General features: G+C 46.0%; 2 protein-coding genes across 2 annotated transcripts in view; both read left to right on the plus strand.

Annotated features, from left to right (window-relative positions):
• Positions 1–781: 781 nt before the first annotated feature.
• Positions 782–3,921, plus strand: LOC103361856 (uncharacterized). The gene is made up of 4 exons (XM_008288059.1): positions 782–877; positions 951–1,283; positions 1,824–1,960; positions 2,657–3,921. Exons 1-4 carry the CDS (start codon positions 814–816, stop codon positions 2,741–2,743), a joined length of 621 nt encoding a protein of 206 aa, XP_008286281.1. The 5' UTR covers positions 782–813; the 3' UTR covers positions 2,744–3,921.
• A 4,801-nt stretch (positions 3,922–8,722) lies between these two features.
• septin9a (septin 9a) overlaps positions 8,723–17,735 on the plus strand; it is a 72,098-nt gene continuing 63,085 nt past the window's right edge. Inside the window, exon 1 of the mRNA XM_008288060.1 lies at positions 8,723–8,978. Coding sequence (XP_008286282.1) covers positions 8,957–8,978 — 22 coding nt within the window. The 5' untranslated portion in view covers positions 8,723–8,956. The remainder of the gene's footprint in view (positions 8,979–17,735) is intronic.

Raw genomic sequence — 17,735 nt, forward strand, 5'->3', positions numbered from 1 at the left:
TATTGTTTTATACTTGAACTAGTTTCTCTTTCTAGATGTGAGACATGCAGTCGGCTGTGTGATCAGACCCCATGTTTCAAACACGTCCTCCACACTTGTGTTTATCGCTGCATGCTGAGCTTACAGTCCCAGAGCTCATGCCTCCTCTCTGCCTTTGTTCCTGGTGTGTCTGTGATCTGCCCACCTGAGGCTCATCTTCCATCAACCAGACTCTTCCCTGTCAGCCAGACTGTTGGTTCACCGGTGTGGTGCTGATGCTAAGCTAGCTCTCAGCTCCAGTTCTTATTCTCGTAACTCTGCTCCGTCTGCAGCAGAAACCAGCTGCAGTCCTGCCTAACATCTCCAGGCTCATTCCTCTGCACATTTCCAGGATTATTTATCCAACAAACCTTTTAAAATCCTCCCTGTGCTATGCTCAGCATGTGAGTCCACAGCTGGTTTAAACAGCCATTGGTTTCACCAGTAAGCCAGATCTGGTCTGACTGGTTTTCTGTTCTGCTGCCACTGCAGGGAGCTGCTGCTCCGCCACAGCAGGTGCTCTGCTCAGTGCGCTCAGAACATATTAAACCATGATAGTGTCTCACCTCAAACCGTAGAGACGAACAGAACCATCCTGGTTTGACCTCAAAACAGGTGAATTGGTGCTCTGACATTTTGACATAACGAAGCTGATCAGGGTTTGCCTTCGCAGCCACATCAGACCGCCTGGAGGTCACGTGCTGCTTTAAAGCTTCATCCTAGACATGTGGTTGAAAACGCTGAAACGTTTCCTCCCGAACAGCCAGACTGAACCTTGTGTGACTCGCTGCAGTCATGTGTGCTGCCTGGCTGAAGCTGGTGGTGCTGTGTGTTGGGTGCACGGCTCGGAGCGCTGCAGGTAAGCCGGACCTGGTCCTGACTAACGCCATGTGTTTCAGAGGAGACTGCAGCTGTTGTTCTTGTTCCTGCAGAGAACAGAGGGGTGATTTGGAGGGACCTCGGAGAAGATGTGACCATCCAGTGCAGCGGTTCTGTGGACCAGCAGTTCTTCAGCCTGACCATGGGCCTCAATGAAGACACCAACGTTTTCTTCATGGAGAAGAACTCCGGAAAAACCACTATTGCTAATGGATATGCAGGCAGACTCCAGTCAAACGGAGGTTTTTACAAGATGGATATTCTCATCAAAAACCTGACTCTGAACGACACCGGACCGTACTGGTGCGTGTACAAGATGTTTGACCCGAAGAGCAGCAAATCCAAATCCACGAAAGGCCAAGGCTCCGTGCTGCTGGTGGTGACAGGTGAGCCTCACGTTTCATTCATCGTCCAATCACGGTGTTGTTGTTGTTCCCCTGGACCGGAGGCTCCTCGTCCAGCAGCATGATCCAGCATCATCAAATGATCCAGACCGTGTTCAGTCAAATATGAATCTAAGACATAAAGAATTCATCTCACATGTTAAACAAGTGTTCAGGACACGAGACACTTCTCCTTTTGTGTAATTTAGGAAGCGATTTGCACTTTCAATTACAAAGGGTTTAGGCTTCTGTTTGTGTGGTTGCTGTAGTTAGAAAGGCTTGAGATGAAACTGTTTACTCACTTTATCTGAAGACAAGTGGCCAAAGCAGCTAGTGTTTGAGAAAAACTTTATAAAAAGCAGCTGGACTTCTGTTTTAGGTTCCTGAAGACAACTGACTTCAGTCCAAGAGGTTTCTAACTCAGCGTGAATCAGTTTTCTGACTCTGTGACTCAATAATTGGGCAGAAAAGAGAACATGAGTGAAGCAACAGACTACAGGTGTGAATCACAAACTGACTGGGACCGCATGGTGTGATTTGTAGGTGACAGGCATGCAGACACTGACCCAGTACAGGGCTGCGATGGGTCTCATCAGGACCTGGTTCTGGTGTCGGTCGTGATCTCTGCCGCGGTGCTGCTCTGCGTCCTCATGGCCTTCCTCATCCTGATCATCCTCAAGGTGTGTGCTGCTGTGTGTGTCCGTAGGTGTGTGTCTCTGTAGGTGTGTGTTTGATTTATTCACTGAGTCACCCAACTCGAACCTCGTTGGAATGAATCTCGGTGGCTGTTTCCATTTTCCTGTTATGGGCAAAAACACTCATCTGGGAAACACAGCGAGATATTTCCAGTGTCTCTCTATGTAACAATAATAATAATACTACAGAAAATTATTATTATTATTATTGCTGAACAACAGAAAACTGGTCAGTCCAAACATGGTAAAAGATTTTTGAAATAAATGAGAACAAGAACGCCAGATAAAATAATAATAATAATTTTAGAAAACAACACATCCAAGTAATGGAAAGAAGAAGTGGAATAACAGAAAAATAGAGGCTGGAAATGAGGATATAATAGTAAATAAGTAAAATAAATACATGAATAAATAAATAAACAGAATGTAAAAGAGAATAAACTGAACAATGAATAAAGTTGTTAGATGATAAAAATAAATAGATCAATAGAAAGGAAACACATGAATGCAGCCGTCTACTTGAATCTAAAACCTTCCATCATCATTATAAAGCTGTCTGTGGGACTTTAGTTTACATGCATCTGGTGTGTTTGACATGAAAACCACACTGACTGATACCAACAATGATGTTACACAATCCTTCTGCCTCTAACATCCTGTCACCACGTCCTCTGCCATCAGACCAGGTCGCTGCGCGCCTCCGGGACGCCGAGGCGCCTCCCCACCAACGACGTCTACGAGGACATGCGTGGAACGTTCAGACGCTGAAGGTGTGAGGAGCAGGAATCTGTGAGCTCTGCACCAGCGACACACCGGCGGTGCATGTGAAGCAATGCAGCAGCTCGGCCAGTTTCCTCTGACATGCTCAGAAATCTGCTCTGGCCTTTCTGGTCCTCACAGTGAAGGACAGTCGGAACCAGATTCTCACATTTGGAGCAGCGTGACGGTCCACAGCGACTCCATCTGAAAGCAGCAAAGCACAAATATTACAGTCTGTCTTGTCCTTTAGTGGCAAAATCTCATCGTGGGTTATACCGTCATGTATCTTCTGTATATTCTGATTTATTTCATTTTTAATGCATTTAATTTTGTACTTCTTTTGTACTTTTTGTAAGTTTCTAACATGATTTCAAAGCTGGAGGTTATGAAACCGTGTGAAAGGCCTCCCACACAGCCCTCAGAGGAGGACGACTCCTTCTCAGCCTCCTTCGGCTTCTTTCTTTCTTTCTTTCTTTCGTTCTTTCTTTCTTTCGTTCTTTCTTTCATTCTTTCTTTCCCCTCTTTAGACTCTTTAGACTCTTTAGACTCAGACTTTCTTTGTTGTCATTGCACAAAAACACAGTTGTGAATCTGGCACCGAAATGTCGTTGCTGAGCTCCTGGAGTACACAGAACCAGAGCTTGTGAGGCAGTGACTTGTTAATAAATACTGTAAGCATATAAATCTACCTAGATAAGAAGAACTAGTGCAATGGAAAAAGAGCTAAATATAAACAGTCTAAAAAACCGTATACAAATTAAAGTACATGGTCAAAAAGTATGAGGAGCAGAAATATAAACTTCTGGTCTCTTTTCAGTCATTTTGAATCTCCTGTGGCGTCCGATGTCTCCTGTGGTCAGTGTGCGTTTCTTTATGGCTGTTTTGTGTCGCATATTGGTTGGTTTACGTCTCTTTGTCGCCCTGTAGTCTCTTTAACGTCTCTTCATTCACGTGTCTTTTGCATCTTTCTGGGATGTACGCATAGTTCTGGAGTAGCACCAGGGAATCTCTGATCAGTCGTCTCTCCATGTATACAGGATTTCATGTAGAAGTCATGTCGCTGTAAGACACCGGACCAGGTGTTGTATTGATCATATCAGCTGGAATCTGTATGAATGAAACAATACATTTGTGGGATTTGTAGCCTTTGTCCAAATAAATGAACTTTTTTTTAAGGTGTGGTAAAACGGTTTCCATCCATCCATCCATCATCTCTACACCTTAATCCTCACCAGGGTCATGGGGGGCGGAGCCTATCCCAGCTGACTCAGGGTGAAGGCAGGTTCACCTGGACAGGTAACCAGTCTATCACAGGGCTTTTTTAATAAACCAGAATTCAACACAAAATGTGAAATCAAGCATCAGAAATCAGTTTGTGTTCAGAGTTTTCTCTAAACCAAAACTTAAGAGCTTCAGACTCGTTCGGGGGTTATTAGACACCTGAACATGAACCAGGTTCTGACCGAGAACATCCTCAGGTTTTACTGTAAGGAGCCTCCACACACCTGCTATGAAACCAGTGAGCAAACAGGAACAGCTCTGAATGTTTGTTTAATTATTTTGTGGCTGCTCTGTGGTGTAACTTGTGTCAGTGCTTCTTCCACATCAGATCGAGTCACTCACCGCCGGGCTGACATTTTTTCCACTGTTGTATGCCTGACACACTTCTCTCGTATTACAGCACATGATGAGTCAGTGGGCTGTTCAGAGGTTTAAAAGGTTTCAATCATTTTTCACATTCAGTGTTGACTCACACAAGCAGAAGCAACCTTATTAAAACAGCACCAGCGGTGCCGAGTTGGCCCAGTCAGGACGTGTTGTGTTCAGTCAGTGGGCCGAGAGCCGCTGTGTGAGTCAACATGAACACAACACTCATCTGGCAGCAGCGTGCAGAATGTTTACTGTGCAGCCTGTGGTCTGGAGCTGTGACTTCTAGTTTCCTTCACTAACCAGCTCGGTTCAGCCGAAGCACTGAGGCGTGAAATGAATGTTTGTGGAGGTAAATGTCAAGGTGTGTGTTTTGTTGTTGTGTGTCTCTGTCTGTGTGTCTGTGTGTGTGTGTGTGCACAGACACACAACAACAACTACACACAACTTTCTTCACAGTGGGACCACTTGCAAGGAGTCCAGCGAAGACAGAAACTGCACCTCGAGGCGAACAGTGGTCCGCAACGGAAACAGACTCTCAACTTACAGGAAAACTTAAAAACATTTGCAGCAAAGGAGCCGAGAGCTTCTCCACCGCAGCATCTCACAGCGTCTCAGCGTCACACGACGCCTGTGCAGGTTGTTGTTGTTTTCGAACACGTAGAAATGTGCAGCTTTATGTGTCATTTCAGACACATCTCCAGAAGTGCAGAAAACTCCCGATTGTGCAACTGCAGCACTTTCCAGTCGTGTCACAGCTTGTAACAGGAAGCGCCACACCGTAAGTGTGTCAGCTCAGAGCACTGTAAGGTACAGAGAGAGATAATGATCTGCTGCAGCGTCACACAGCCGACGGAGGCCATGACGCTTGTTTACAAAGAAAAAGCAGATGCCTTCTGAAGCCCAACATTCAGAAAGTCTGCTTGAACGTAATCTCTCTTCACCGCTGATCATCTTCCCTCTGCTGCGGATCAGAGGCTGAGCGATAAAAACATTTCTCGTGTTTCTTTAACAGTCACAGAATCTGTCAGAAGCTGTTTTCTGTATCAGAGATCGTAGCGGAAACTGGTGACATTCACTCGGTGCTTTTATCAGTGTGGGCAGGTGTTGTACTGCGAGGTTCGGATTCAAAGGGACACTGATCAACATTTTCCACAGAAATCAGTCATAATGCTTGAAAGTCAGAGAAGTCTCAGTTGCCGTATCAGTGGTGTTTTTGTCTCACCTGGGTTCTGTTGCAGTAACAGGATGTGGTGATGGCCTTGCAGAAAATAGCTTAGGTCAGAGGCCGTCTCAGAAACGAGGTAAATGTCATCAAGTGTATCTTCAGATCACTTTATTCTCTTGGTTTTATTTCAGGATGCTAAACAGACCTAACATGAAACCCCGTCCTCATAGAAACACCTCTCATTAAAGCACGACGAACGTATGGGTCCAAATGAAAACATGTATTTATACGTACAACACAGCTGAATGCACAGGCGGTGGTTTTGCTTGTCAGCTTGTTTGTGTCGTGGTGGCGTGATGCTCGGTTAAGGCTGTGGTTTCAAAGCGCTAATACAGCACATGCTCTTCCTCGTACAGGATCAGACTGAAACTGGGCCAAAGTGTCTCCTCCAAAATGTGCTGAAGCTTCAGTGTACGTTTTAGAACATAATCATGATGAAAAAAACACGGAGGAACTTTAACGCCTGCATTTTATTTGGTTTGTGCAAAAAATAGCACAAAATACTACGAAGTGTGTCCACTTACAGGAGTCAGGAGTTAAGACAAGATAAATGAATCAGTTGGATGATTGCAGGTGAAGTCAGGTTGTCAGTTATCAGGACAAGGTGGCAGGTTTGTGTGTCGGCAAAGCAGGGAGGAGACGCTGATGCAGGAGCAGTTTTCAAATGGTTTAATGATGAACCTGAAGCTTAAAGGAAAGGTGGCAGGCAGGTCAGCACAGAAAACCAAAGAGCCGAGCACACAGTCTGTTGAGGAGTGAACTTGAAGGAGCCATGAACAGGGCTGTAGTCGTCCATGGGTTCAAATTCGGCTGTTTGCTGCAGGTCCATCCCTCCCTCTCTACTATCCTGTCCAATAAAGTCCAAAGAAATAATATTGAAAAAGAGTGAAATTGGAGAAAGTGGAGGAATCGGAGAGCAGGTCAGCTGGGTATGGAGGAGCCTGAAAGACTGAGGACCTCTGCTGGATCCAAGGAGAAAAACATGGAAACCAGCTCTCCGCTTCAACACATCTGGGCCACAGAACCTCTGAATCAGCACCTCTAAGATGTTCTGTCAGTGCTGCAGCAGCCTGATGAGGAGGTGAGCACAGCGTCATGTGTCCAAAGCATCACAGTGGCCCCAACTTTAAATCAAAGAGATTTAAAGGTGACCTGATAAATGTTTGTCCTTCACCGTTGTCCTGGATTCTTCACCTTGAATACGATCACCAAAGGGATTTTTAATTCATTGTTGTCCTCAGAGAGACTTTAAGCCTCAAATCTTTACGTGGAGCTGCGTAGGGTTGATAGGAGGGAAAAACACTGGACCTGCTGCTGCTCTGAGCATCACCAAGATGTCTGAGATGACTCACTTCACTTGTTTGCGTCACTTCTCTGTAAAAAGCATCAAAGTGAGACTACGCAACTTTTTAAAGAAATTCTACACAACAATGTTTAGTTTAATATTTTATTTGTGGGTTTTGATGATAGAACCTCCCCTGGTTTGGTATGATCAGTGGCTTATTAGCATATGGAAGTTTAATTAGAATGACTTTCTGAGTCGCTGCCACTTATGCTGGTGTTGTTTTAACATTCAGGATGTTCCTGTAGGGCTGCAAGGTGGCGCAGCTGGTAGCACTGTTGCCTCGCAGCAAGAAGGTTCGCGTCCTGGTGGGGGCACCGGGATCTTTCTGCGTGGAGTCTCCATGTTCTCCCCGTGCAGCGTGGGTTCTCTCCGGGTTCTCCGGCTTCCTCCCACAGTCCAGAAACATGCTGAGGTTAATTGGTGATTGTAAATTGTCCGTAGAATGTGAGTGTGCTTGGTTGTCTGTCTCTAAGTGTGGCCCTGCGATAGACTGGCGACCTGTCCGGGGTGTCCCCTGCCTTCGCCCTAAGTCGGCTCCAGCCCCCCCGCGACCCTGGTGAGGATTAAGCAGTGTATAGATAATGGATGGATGTTCCTGTAACCGTCTGTGAAGTCGTACCTGTTCAGCAGATGCTAAGTGTCTGCACACAGCATGGCATCCACAGAGTCACTGACAGTAAAGTTCTTGCTGGATGGATCTCACCAGCTCACACCTTTGAGAGATCTTCTGTCTGATTCAGCCTCTTGGCTTCTGTTTTTCTGGGTCGTGCATCTTGCACGTCCACCCACAGATGTCACTGCTGATGTGCTTCTTCAAGCTTTCACCGTCAACACAGTGAGAAACATCAGCAGGCTGTTTCCTCTGACAATGAAGCCACTCATAAACATCCACTGAAAATACATTTTCTATTCAAAAACTAACTTCCAAGGACGCTTTTGGTAAAACTACAGAATTGACGTTTTTCTTGTTGGAAAACCTGAAATACACTCATAAAATTATTTATATGAATGTTATAATGAAAAAAAAAAGCCAATTTGCACTCCCAAAGACTGGTGCAATTTAAAATTTCTGAATTAAAAGTAGAGTTAATGACAGCTTAGTGTCATTTATTTCAGCAGGAGCCACATGTTGGATAAATCATCTGTGCCAGAGCTGATGTTGTATCAAACAAAAACCACGAGAGGTCTCTGTAGCGCACATCTGCAACTCTTGGTGGCAGGAAGTGAATTCAGGTCTAAAGAGCACGAAGCAGGTTGGCACAGTTTGACATTTGGAATTGGGAAAGGTTAAAGGCCGCGGACGCTGCTGAATATGTGAACATAAGTGACAGAAGTCCACACGTGGCTCCACCCCGGCACAAGGTTCAGTTTGGATTACAAACACAGGCAGGCCTGCCCACGCAACATGCGATGGCACAGTTCCACACAGAGACACACACAGTGGAAAAAAGGAAGTTACTTTCTCGTTATCCGTTGGTAACGTTGATGATCATGTCTGACATTGTGGTTTACAGTTTTTCACTCGAGCGTAAAACCGGTGCGCAAAACACCAGATCTGAGCGTCAGGACCACGTAGCTTCCCAATTCATTTATTTGCTCCAGATATGTCTCCTCACTCCCCAAGTGTGTAGTAGATATCACTTAAAGACAGCCGCCCTTATTGCAGCTCTGAGCCTTGGTAGGTGAAAGCCCCCACACTTACAGTAAACCACTCCCGCTCCTGGATTGGGCGTGCGTAAAGAGCGCAGGTGTGATTGTATCCATTTCCAGCAGACTGTCTCCTCAAGGAGTCCGAAGTGAGGAAAAACACAGGCGAGGTTAAATTGAGGAAGCACACATTTACCTGCGTCAGGTGAGCTTTGAAAGAGGAGTAAGCAGAGACGCACGAAGGAGAAATAATCTGGAAAAGTTACGGATTGATCTTGGCACATTCTGAGCAGCCGGAGCGGATCCTTCAGGGTTTTAAACTGAGGTATCACAAGTAGAGGAAACAGCGTCAGTCATGAGGAAATCTTCATATCCAGGTAAGATAATGTGTCAGAGCTTAATCCTGTCGGATGTCATCATAAACAGGTTCAACTTGTATGTTGTGAGCCGGGGGGCGGCGGAGGGTCTTCATCTCTGCTCCTCCGTAGATTTCCACAGATCCTCTTGAAGCCCTTCATGAGGGCCACACATGGCTCCGTGGGTGTGGTTGTTAAACTGTCCTGTGAACATCATGACAGGAAGGTGCCACAGAACGTCTCTAAAGGTTCTGTTTTACTCTGAAGACCGTTAAAGTTGTCAGGTGTGACCCGCTGCTGCTGTTTCTACCTCGAGTGACTCCAAACATGCTGTGGGCTCAACTTATTTATAGTCAGATATTAAACTGTGAAATGATCACTGTGAGCTCGTTAATCTGCTCTGATGGACAGCTTTATGGTTCCCTCCTCCCAACTAGTGCCTGAAGAAGAACCTGATTTATGATCAGACCCACAGCAGCTCAGTTACTCTGGGACTGATGTCACTCTGTATGTAACTAAGTAAATGTACTCAAGTACTGAAGTACAACTGGACTAATTCGGTGTCACTTTAGTTTAATCATCATGCTTTGGACTTCACTGCAGTTCAGTTACTTTACAGATTTACAGAACATATAAAGAACTAATGAATGAAACTATCTCCTACTAAATACGTTCTGTTTTTCATAAGATAACATTTCATGACTGCAGCACCACGTGTGAAGATTTGCTGCTTTTCCTTTTAATGATTTTAAACTTGTTCATGCACTTTTGAACAGTGTAAGGGTTGTGCTGGTGTCTGTTGGAGAAAATAATCATCAGATGGATCCATGATAACACTGAAAGTAGCTGCTGCTTAAACTGATCTCAACCAGCTGCAGCAGTAAAGTCCTGCTTGTACGTGAATGTGTGACTAATATTAATCCAGTTGTACAATATTTAATTGCAAAACATTCACAAGGAACATGTTTCTGCATTTTTAATGCTTTAATTTTTCTGATTATACTTGCCGGCTTCAGTAACATTTACATGCAGGTCTTGAGCTTGTTGCTGTGTCGTATTAGTTTATCAGTTGTTTGCTGCTTTAACACTTCAGTTCATCTCACTGATCACCAGGACAGTCATTGCTGCACCTCCTGATGCAAACATGTGACATCCCTTTATCTCCTCTTCTTCCTTTGTCTCTCCTCTCCTTTCCCTCTTAATTTCCCTCCTTATCCCTCACGTTCTCCCTCCTCCAGCCCTGATGGTATCACCTGCACCTCAGACCTCCTCCCTCTCGTCTCTGTAAGCTCGGCTCAGTCCAGTGTACACAACGCTCTCCCTCTTTCACCGTCTCTCTTCCCAAAGTCTTTGTGCGATGGAGCGTCCGGCGGTTTCCATCGGAGCAGGCACATGTCGGGTCATGCCGCCTCTCCTCCTGCGTGTGTGTGTGTGTGTGAGTGTGTGTGTGTGTGTGTTCTCCGTCTAGGCGACGTGTGTGGAGCTGTCACATTCTTTGTCAGAGCTTCCACTTTGGGGAAAGGTCTAATAACACCATGTGTGTGTGTGTGTGTGTGTGTGTGTGCAGGCTGATGTGTGTTGTGAAAGGCCTTCCTCCAGAGTGCGTAGGGGTGTTTAGACAAGCATCACAGGATGAGGACTTGTGTGTCAGCATGTGTGTGTTTTGTACGCAAATACCCCATTAGAGACACACAAGCAGCAGGTCGTGTCCACAGATGGGGTTTTAGAGGCTATACAGACAAATGTGTGTGTGTGTGTGTGTGTGGCGATGGGAGAGGCTGTGTTGGTGTGTATACACAGTGCAGGTTGTGTGTCTGCCTTCACTCATGCAGCCCCTCACAGCTGAACTCTGCTCTGGAGCCCGTCCCTGCCTTGTACAGCACTCCCTCCACTCGCCTGGATCAATGAGTAACCTGCAGGAACAACAGCCCGCTGCAGCACTCATTATTTTCTCAGTGCACTCCTCCTGGTATGTGCTTTTACATCCCACTCACCCACATACACACCTAGTTCCTCCACTCGTACCTGTGTGACGACGCTGCTCCACGTTACGGCTTTTAGCCTGTTTATACAGGAGAGGCTTTGATTCAAAGCCTAAAGCCATTGTTGGATCGTAACTTGAAAGTCGAGCTATAAACTGTGTTGAGACATATTTTGCCCTGTCATCTAGCAGAGCATGCCGAGGATGGTCTAACCCTCAATTTGGCTTCCTAGAAGCCTGTGAATAATAGTCTAATAAGGTATTGGAACACGTGGACATGCATGTACAGCACTGGGGCTGGTATGATCTGAAACAGCAGCGACTTGGAGCCACCGGCTGTATGGACAGAGTGCAGCGGAGCCACAATATGGACAATATGCTGCTATTTATAATAGTAAGAGTGTTAAAATATTGAAGCATGTAGAGTATGAAAACAGAAATAGTAATAAGCATATTGGAGGGGTGTGTGAGGAAGGTGAAGGTCTGAAGGTTATCAGTCACCAATCCTCTTTAATATGTGTACATGCTGACCTCGATCATAAAATCATTTTATCATCACATTCACTCACGTCAGCTTAAAGATCAGGAAGAATCACTTTCTGATACCAGCTGCTGTAAAACAGAACTGAAAGCACGCAGCTGCTTTGAGTCTGTTTTCTGACTCTGACTATTTAGACTTTTAATTATTAACAGAGAAAAGATGAATGAATGTAAAACCGAGAGCTTCAGACATGTTGCACTGGTTGTTTCTGACCTCTCTAGTTTGCACAGTGATGAAAGGCCACCTGAGCTGGAGGCGTAGAGTCAGACTGACTGAATCAAAGATCTAAGGATTCAGGATTTAAAAAGCAAAGCCAAACTCTAACTTCACTTGCTTCAGCTCAGCAGGTCTGTCAGGTTTTGGATTAGTCCTCATGCTGAGACAGTAACTCTGATGCTTTTCCAAAAGAGGAAACAACGAGTCCAGAGCATATTAATCAGAGCGTTTGTGTGCTCTGACACAAGCTGCTGACGTGATGCTGCTTCTTCTTCTGTGTCTGGCTGGTTGCATGTTCACACATACAGGTGTTGGATTTCTCTGAGACTTGCTGCATCAACACCTGTTTCCGCATCAGTCTGTGTTTTCATGTCATCTTAACCTGAAAGCAGCTGCAACTATTTCTGATATGTTTAACCAAAACCACAAAAGCCAAAATGTAGTTTAATGGTAACGGAGGGAAACACCAGCTGAGAAACATCAGAGTGCAGATTAGCGATAACAGCTGTGTCCTGCTGGACTTCAGCAGCCCAGACAGAACCAGCACATGCTCCTCGTGAACACGCCGATGTTCTCTGCAGGGTGGAGTTCTCCGTCAGTTCTCTGCTCTGAGGCGTCCACTCTGCTGTCTGTATTATCTGCAGCTTGATGCTGCTGCTGTGGGGTGTCAGCATGCCGACGGCCCGGGGCAGCTCACAGCCTGTAAAAAGATAATGGCAAGCTCACAGAGGTTCTGATGTGCGCTGGAACATGTGTGCTGACATCTAAACGTGGGCATTACAGCGATAAAGTAGCTGTGCGCCGTTATCTGATCGACTTGTTGGGTCCATAGGAAGAGGTGTTCTCCAGTTTGTTCTCCCAAAGAGCCACGCAGCAGATAGAAGTTCCTGGCAGGATTCGCCTCCTCCTGTCGTGACATGCGTGAATATTTTATTGCAGGAATCAGTTTAAGTGTTGCTGATTCATTTCTGCTCAGTGTCAAACCTCCAGAACCACCAGAAAACTCACGGTAGCTGCATGAAGGTCCTGCTGCTGGACACAGTCTTGGTCTTACTGCAAAGTGTCCGACACAGCTGTTTCATTTTGGTTTGATCAGCTCTGCTGTTTGCAGTGAATCAGAAGTGAGGAGCTCGGGCGCCCATATAGCTCACCTGGTTGAGCGGGTGACCCATGAACAGGGGCTACAGTCCCCAACACAGCAGTTGTGAGTTCGAATCCCGCTCATGACCCTTTGCTGCAGGTCTCTCCCTCATTCTTCTACCCCCTTTCCTGTCCCCCTCTCTACTGCTCTAAAATAAAGGCAAAAGCCCAAAAAAAAATATATTTAAAAAAAAAAAGAAGTGAGGAGCTTAAAGAAGCTGCTGTATGATGTGTTTCAGTTCAAGCACATGAACTGGTCACATGGTGGAAGGACTTGGTTTGTTCTTCTGACTCCATGCAAACATGAAAGTCCCTGAAAACATGCAGATACTGAAAGCTGTAAAACGTTGTCTCACCTTAGATCTCCGTCTCTGTATCCGCCACTCATTCAGCGCTCCACCTGCTCCACATACAGTGAGTACAGGTTTCCTGGGGGAGGTTTCAGCTCATAAAGCTCGATGGACTTTTTAACTGACTCTGTGGTGCTTTAACGGCCTCACAAGAAGGAAGGCTGATCCTTATCGACGCCGGTATTGTTTTATAGGCTGTTATATAGCATCCTGTCTGACCTGGCTCGCTGCACTGTGATCTGATGTGGACTCGTGTGTGCGTTGTGAACAGCGGCGTTGGGTTTTCAATGAGCGTGCTGAGTGAGGAATAGGTAGGAAAAGGTGTTGCCGGTCTGCTTCTGTGGCGCCAGAGCAGCGGCGGTTCATCTGGGAGGAGTGCAGTTCAGGGTCACGTCTTCCCCAAATGTGCGTCCACACGTCCGTCTGGGCGGCCTTTCTGCAGGTGAAGCTCTTATCTGGGCTGTAAAAACAATCTTGAAAAATGGCCGTGTCCTGCTTTATTTAGCTCCTCATCCCCTCCACCCTCCAGCTCTGTCACAGGCAGAGTTGTGAAATGCTGTTTGCAGCATACCCTGAACATGTGTAATGAGGGTCATAAAACCACAATGGAACAGATGGGTGAGCAGGGAGACGGAGCAGCAGCGAGTTAGGCTCCGAGATGGTAGCCTTCCTCACATCAGAACTTGATCTATGATCTAGAACATCTCAAGCTACCACAAAGGATTACACACGAGTTAGTATGTCTCTGCAAAAACAGCACAACACAAATATTCCGATACTTTTCAGCTGAAGAGAGAAGAGGAGAAGACATGTTTTTGTATATTACAAGAGACGAGTTGTGTTCATCCTGCAGGACTGTAGGGAAGCTTAATGCTGAGCAGGACATGAATCTGCAACCTGATCACACATCTCAGTATTTACACGTGTTGATGCAGATTGTTGTGTAGTCTCATAATCAGACAGGAATCTTTGTTTGGTTTATTCAGTCACTAGATTGTAGAAAAGTTCACATCATGTGCAGAAATATCATAATATCCTGCTTGTGTTCCAGCAGTTTCCCTTTAAACGGACTGAAAGCTGACACTGAAACAAGTGTGAGCCCGTAGATACGACAGAGGACAGTGACGACTTTTGCTTGATAGGTTTTAGAGAAACTCCTCTTGCATCATATTGCTGTGTGTACTTCAACAATATCTGCCACTCTGTTGATTAATGCTCTAATGAAAGCGCCGCCCAGCGCTGACGGGGAGGGTGGAGGCAGAGGATGGGGGAAGGTGGAGATCTTCACCTCCGCCGTCCTCAAGCACAAACAGCCTCCTTTAGCAAACACACAAATCTCAGGTAGTTCAGGGGCGTTCCAAGGAGACGGCGTTTGTAAATGACTCTGTCGGTCCGTTTGCAGGCCATCATTCATTTGTGCGATTGTGTTTCAAGTACACTGAAGTGCAGCAGCTCTCCTCTCTGTTCGCCCTCTCCAGCCATTTGACACCAATAACTAATCAGTTGACACGTTTGTCCAAGCATGACGTGCACTTTAGCGGTCACGCTCCACGCGCACAAACACCTTGGGCCTTGCTGAACACTGACATCCGTCAGTGGAGGCCGACAGCAGACGTGGTTCTGTCGGCCCAGAGTGTGACGGCACCGTTTGTAGCTCTGCTCCCATTCTGATGCATCGACAGCATATCATGACCTCTGGGGCACAGAGCAGTGTCAGAAGACAAATATGACCTCAGAAGATCACAAATCTGCTCCAAGCAAAAACAGACACGCATGTAAAGGTGTGTGTGTAGGCGTGTGTGTGTGTTTTCATGGACAAGACTGTGCAGGTGAGCGCTGCAGCACTCTGCACACACACCAACACACTTTTGTTCCGACACACAGCTTAACTCTGCAGGTGTCACTCCTTTGGTTTGTGTTTGAGCTCAGTGATTAGCTAATGCATATTTGCTGTAAGTCTGTCAGCGCTGTGCCCTCATTTTAAACCGACAAGTTATATCACTCGCAAATATCATCCGATCCAACTGGTGCTGTTGTTTCAGCTCCTGCTTTGTTACAGCAGCAACCTTCGGTCCATTTGAGGCGCTTTGTGTTGCGGTTTGTGAGTGAACGTGTTCAGCTCACGTCTTTCAAGTCGTCTCCTCAGCCAGAAGAGTCAATAGGTACAGACACGTTCTTTAGCTGCGAGGCTTGATCGACTGACTGACTCTTATTTGTTCTGTCATTTTCCATAAACTTACACACACACACACACACACACACACACACACACACACACACACACACACACGTGTAGACATTAGAGCCTGAACAATTCGGGACTTTTCAGGGCAGAGTTGAAGGTTGACAAACCACCGATATTCATGATTATACATTTTATTTATACGATAAAATATGATGCGATAAGCTTTTATTAATCCCACAGAGATCAGACCTTTAAAAAACGTCAGCAGAAGCATGAAAATAAACCCAAAATATACACAAGTCCTGGTTTAAATAGTCCACATTCCTCTGGGTGTGGAAATAACAGCGTTGGCCTTATCAGTAGTGTTGCACAGATACTTTCACGAGTACAAATACTGGAAGAGAAGTATTAATACTGCACAGATTGTTGTGTATGTAGAACAACATATATACACATGTGCAGCATTTTGCATTTTCCATTTTTCTGTATTGTTGCTGTTTGTTTGACAAGTTTCCAGCAACACTAATGAACTTTATTGACCCTGATGCAGTTGTGTTGTGTATCTGCAGTCAGTGTGGTGTGAAGCACTGCATCGTGGGTCAGTTTGTGGTTTTCTACGTTTTAATAATCTTACTGCAAGTATGTTCCTGTTCCGATATTTATTTATTTATGGAGGGATCATTGTTTATTAGACACAGCTTGACTCGGCACCACCAGCTGCTCAGCTGTGACTCGGCTACATGTGCTGCACACAGCTGGAAAATCTCCATTTCAAATGACCCCGAGCAATGTTTCTGCATTATGTTCTGCAAAACAAAGCTTTACTGTTGGTGCATATTGGAAGACGTGCACACCGACAATTCTCTGTCCAGCATAGATATGTGCACCCTCACACAGCAGGCTGCTGCTTTCAAACAGCTGATTAATGATTCATAAGAAAATAAGGTGGTGGACTCTTTCATGTTGGCAATTTTTGTCAGTTTGAACACTCAGTTAGTGACTTAAAGAAGCATTAACGTTAATATTTACAGTCAAACAGTTTAATGAATTCTACAATCAGAGCAGCAGCGATGTCACTAATTAAGTTCTTCTGACCTGCTCGTTTGAACAACACATCGTTATCTCAGCATGGCATGGATTCAAACGAGTGAGTGTGTCTCTGCTCATCAAAGCATCGACACTCTGTCAGTTTTATTTTGTTTGCAGCCGTCTCTCCTGCCAGCCATGCAGAGCGAGTCGTCGTCAGGCTGAGTAGAAACCAGCTGCTGCTCAAACAGTTTCATAGATTCATTGGGTTAATCTATTTTTACCAGTGCTTATAAAAAGTGCTCATCCTGCTGTGTGTCGGGGGAATAGAGCAGCAGAGGGAAGCAAAGGTGGCTCACGTCATCATCACCTACAGTAGTTTCTTCACAGAGGGGAAAGTGGATCGACCTGAACGTCTCCACGCAGACAGACACCTCAGCAGCCTCATCCCTCATGGAGCAGCTGTCTGTGTGTCTGAAACAACAAAACACCACATTTGCTGGCATTACTGGCAGAAAATGAAGGTCTCATTGTACCCTGATGTGTGGCAGGAAGTATTTCTAAGAAGCTAAAAACAGGATGGACCGGTGAGTCATCAACCACCGGATGAACTTACCTCATCGGAGCAGCGCTGACTGGCTCCATGCAGCAGGACGGAGGAGGGTGGATCTGAGAGCGGAGCAGCATCTTGTTGAACCGTCGGGTTAAACTTCTCACCGTAGTCCTGAGCTGCTATCATTCACATATGCTGTAAGAATCAGAGGCTGCAACAGAACGGTCATTTGCAGTTGCTCTATTTTCACACAACATAGACGCTGAATGAAATGATAACGTGCACATTTCACCACCAAAGCCTTTGTCAGGTTGATTGTTCCATCAATAATGAAATGAGTCTGCATCTCCAGGAGTCAGCATACCTGCACAGCTCCTGAGCCCGATGCTTGCCCCTGCAGGGTGGGAGGCCATGTGGCCACGGCCCTATGCTGCTTCAGCGAGGCTACGTCCTCCTTGAGTCCAGAATCACTGAGATGCTTAAACACCTGAGGCTCCCAGGATCAAGATAAGGTGGAGATTTCTCAACATGAGTGGCAGGAGAACACACCGTGACGGCTTCAGCAGCAGCGCTGGACGATGGAAGGGGAGCTGATTGACTAGTCAGGCTGAGAAGTGACTGAGCTGAGCTTCCTCTGCAGGGCGGCTGGCTCAGCCTTAGAGAGGGGTGAGGAGCTCAGAGCAGTGATTAGGAAGACGTCTTCTGAGCAGGTCCACCTGGGAGGAGGCCTGAGGCTGACCCGGAGCTCGCACTGTATCTGGCCTGGGAACACCTTTGGATCCCTCA

This window comes from Stegastes partitus, unplaced genomic scaffold, assembly GCF_000690725.1.
Source record: "Stegastes partitus isolate 25-593 unplaced genomic scaffold, Stegastes_partitus-1.0.2 Scaffold539, whole genome shotgun sequence".
Lineage (NCBI taxonomy): Eukaryota > Metazoa > Chordata > Actinopteri > Pomacentridae > Stegastes > Stegastes partitus.

What these genes read in the sequence shown, in the direction of transcription:
- LOC103361856 (XM_008288059.1), top strand. Translation starts at nt 814, where the DNA reads ATGTGTGCTGCCTGGCTGAAGCTGGTGGTGCTGTGTGTTGGGTGCACG. An exon ending in CACGGCTCGGAGCGCTGCAG is followed by an intron (nt 878 to 950) that starts GTAAGCCGGACC and finishes TTGTTCCTGCAG; the next exon opens with AGAACAGAGGGGTGATTTGG. An exon ending in TCATCCTGATCATCCTCAAG is followed by an intron (nt 1,961 to 2,656) that starts GTGTGTGCTGCT and finishes CTCTGCCATCAG; the next exon opens with ACCAGGTCGCTGCGCGCCTC.